We start from the raw sequence: 3174 nt of genomic DNA on the forward strand, positions 1-3174 counted from the left end.
TCTGCCATGTCGAGCGGGGGGAGGCCCTTTACTTGGGCGACGCGCAGGCCCACGCCGGGCTGCGGGGGGGGTGTCGGGGGCGGCCGGGGGATGCCAGCTCCCAACGGCCAGCTGGGCACATCCGCCCGCGCCGGGGGGCCCCGTGGGAGAGCAACCAGCCCGTCGGGGAGGGGGCCCAGGGTCGACCCGGCCACAACCGGAGCCCGTGGTTGGCTCCCCACTGGACGGGAGCATGGAGTCTGGCCTGTAGCCTGCATACATGCGGGTGTGTGTGTGTGTGTGTGTGTGTGTGTGTGTGTATTGGCGGGCCTGGCGCATCCACCAGGGAGAATGCTGAGGGGCACTAGGGGCTGTTGCCGTTGTTGTTGTTGTTGCTGTTTTTGTTGTTGTTTTTGTTGTTGCCAGTGTTGTTGGTTCGGCCATCACTTTGGCCGTTGCTTTGGCTGCTGTTGGTGGTGTTGTTGTTTTCTTCCCGGCACAGGGCCCCCGGCGCGGCACACCTGCCAAGTCGATGGAGCCCTGCTCGAAGGGGCCGGCAATCGTGTGAGGATCAACACAACAAAAGCGGGCCCCCGGGCGCGAAGTCGCCGGCCCCCAGGGCCGGGGGGCGCTCCACCAAGCAGGAAGGTCGCCACACACACACACACGCACACACACGCGCACACGCGCGTACGCTCGCACAAGACAAGCACGCGTGTGCGCGCGCACGCGCGAAAAGAAAGCCCGGAATTAATGGCCCGCCCAAAATGCCCGCCGGAGAATGTGGCCCCCTGAAACGTGTGACAAACCCCCGCCCCTGCCAGTCCCAGGCCCGTGAATCGGCGGCAGGCTGGGCTTCCCCGCCGCCCTGGCGGGCCGGCATTTCGGGGCGCACCTCCACCGGGGGTGTGGTCTATTTGAGGGTCAGCATGTGCCGGCCGGCGTGTGGCCAGGGTCGCCGCCCGTGGCGAGGAGGAGAGCCACACAGCGCTGGCGGAAGATCGCCGCGGCCGGGCGCCGGTCGGCCTGGCTGTGCCAAGCGACCTGGACCAGGTCACGCACACTGGCCAGCGGGCCGTCCGCAGGGAGGGGTGCCGTGTCGGGCCGCCCGTCGGCCTGGACAGCGGCCACGATCTGGTCCAGGGCCAGCCCGGGCCAGGGGCCGGTCCGGGTGATGCACTCAAGGAGCATGACCGCCGCGCTGTAGACATCGGCCGGGAAGAAGTGCCGCCGGTCCAGCGGGGCGCCCTGCAGGAAGGCGGCGATCACCTCCGGCGCGGCGTACCGCACGGTCATGGCGTTCAGCTCGGGCATGGTGTTGACGAGGACCGACGACCGGTCGGTATTGAGATTGCGACTGGTGCCCAGGTCGCCGAGGGCCGCGCGCCAGCCCCCGTCCGGGCGCTGGCTGGCAAACACATTGCCCGGCTTCAGGTCGCAGTGGGCGATCCCGTGCGCGTGCATGGCCTCCAGCCCGGAGGCCCACTGCTGGCAGATGTCCGCCAGCTGCAGGCTTGATAGGGGGACCTCCGAGTGCAGCAGCGTGTCCAGGTCCGTGTCGAAGCGCTCCATCACGATGGCCGGCGGCTGCTCGCTGTACCCGAAGAGCCGGACGATGTGGCCGTGCTCGCGCAGCAGCCACATCAGCGCCACCTCATTTTGGAACATGGCGTGGTGCACCGGGGCCATGGCCTCGGGCCGCATCTTCTTGACGGCCACCACGTCCGGGCAGCCCAGCCGCGCGGCGATGCCAGCTCCGATCGCCTGCGCCGCATACACCGACGCCTGGGTCCCGGCGCCCAGCTGCTCATCCAGCGGCCGGAAGTCCGTGTCCACGCCCACCAGGATGGCCCCGGGCAGGGCCAGCTCCACGATGGTGTTCAGCATGGTGGCGTCCTCGGCGTCCGCCGGGTCCTTGCCGGTGGCAGCCATGCCGGCGTGCCGGCGCACGAGGAAGAGCACGAGCAGAAGCAGCAGGATCAGCAAAAACAGCAGGCCCAGCGACAGGCCCACCGCCAGGCCAACATGCGAAGAGCGTGACCCGGGCACCCGGCTGCAGTCCTCGGCCCCGGGCCCGGTGCAGGCGCGGCACTTCACATGGCACGGAGCACACACCGGCGAGAGGGGCCCCTCCTGGCCGAAGGTGCCGGGCGGGCAGGCCGCCACGCAGGCCGACCCGTCCACCAGGAACAGGCCCCCGGCACACCCATCACAGGACCCCATGACGGGGCAGGCGAGCGAGCCATCCGCCTCGAGGGTGCAGCCGGCCTGGCCCTCGCCGGCGGTGCACTGCTCGCAGCCGGCCGGGCACCGCAGGCAGGCCGCATCCACGGGCGCCGAGCCGGCCGGGCAGGAGCCGGCGCATGTGCCGGCACTGGTGCGGACCAGCCCCGCCGGGCAGCTGGTGCAGGAGTCCGCCTGGCCGAAGCAGGTCCGGCAGCCGGGCTCGCACCAGGCACACCGGTCCGCACCCTGGGGATGGTACTGGCCCGGGGGGCAGGCCCCGTGGCAGGCACCATCCGAGAGGACCCACCCGGCGGCACAGGCAGTGCACTCGGCCGAGCAGGGCGCCTGGCCGGGCCGGCACTCGGCGCAGCCCTCCGGGCAGGGGACGCATGTGCCGGATGGGGCACATGCCAGCCAGCCGGCCGGGCAGCCCGTGTCACACGCCCCGGCCGGGGTCAGGAGGGCGCCCGCCGGGCAGGAGGCACATGTGTCCGGGGCGCGGCACGTCCGGCACGAGGGGGCACACGGCCGGCACACATTGCCCTGGGGGAAGTAGCCCTCCGGGCAGGAGGACAGGCAGTGGCCCTCGAGGAGGAGCCGGTCCCCGGGGCAGGAGACGCACTCGCTGCCGTCGGGCCCGGAGCAGGCAGCACACGAGACGCTGCAGGGGAGGCATGCTGGCCCGGCCTGGTAGGTGCCGGCCGGGCAGGCGCCAAGGCAAGCACCGTCGAGGTGCAGCGGGGCGGCCGGGCCGCAGGTGAGGCAGTGCTCCGGCTCCGGCCCGTAGCACGTGGCGCAGGACCCGTGGCAGGCGGTGCACAGCCCGCCCAGGGCCACCGACGAGCCGGGGCACCCGGTCACGCAGCTCGGCACGTCCAGCAGCCACCCGCGCTCGCACAGGGCGCAGGTGGCCGCGCTCGCCGGGCAGCTGGCGCAGTGCGCCTCGCAGGGGGCGCACCCGGCGCCCGA

At 72.1% G+C, this 3174-nt stretch overlaps 1 protein-coding gene across 1 annotated transcript; it reads right to left on the minus strand.

Moving 5' to 3' along the window:
- Window positions 1-903: 903 nt before the first annotated feature.
- Window positions 904-3147, minus strand: H696_06258 (TKL protein kinase; the record flags this gene model as incomplete). Its single annotated transcript, XM_009500003.1, has 1 exon — window positions 904-3147. A coding segment is annotated over one exon (2244 nt), but the record flags the coding sequence as incomplete, so codon positions are not given.
- Window positions 3148-3174: the final 27 nt, after the last annotated feature.

Source organism: Fonticula alba (genome assembly GCF_000388065.1).
Source record: "Fonticula alba strain ATCC 38817 unplaced genomic scaffold supercont2.41, whole genome shotgun sequence".
NCBI classification, from domain to species: domain Eukaryota; order Rotosphaerida; family Fonticulaceae; genus Fonticula; species Fonticula alba.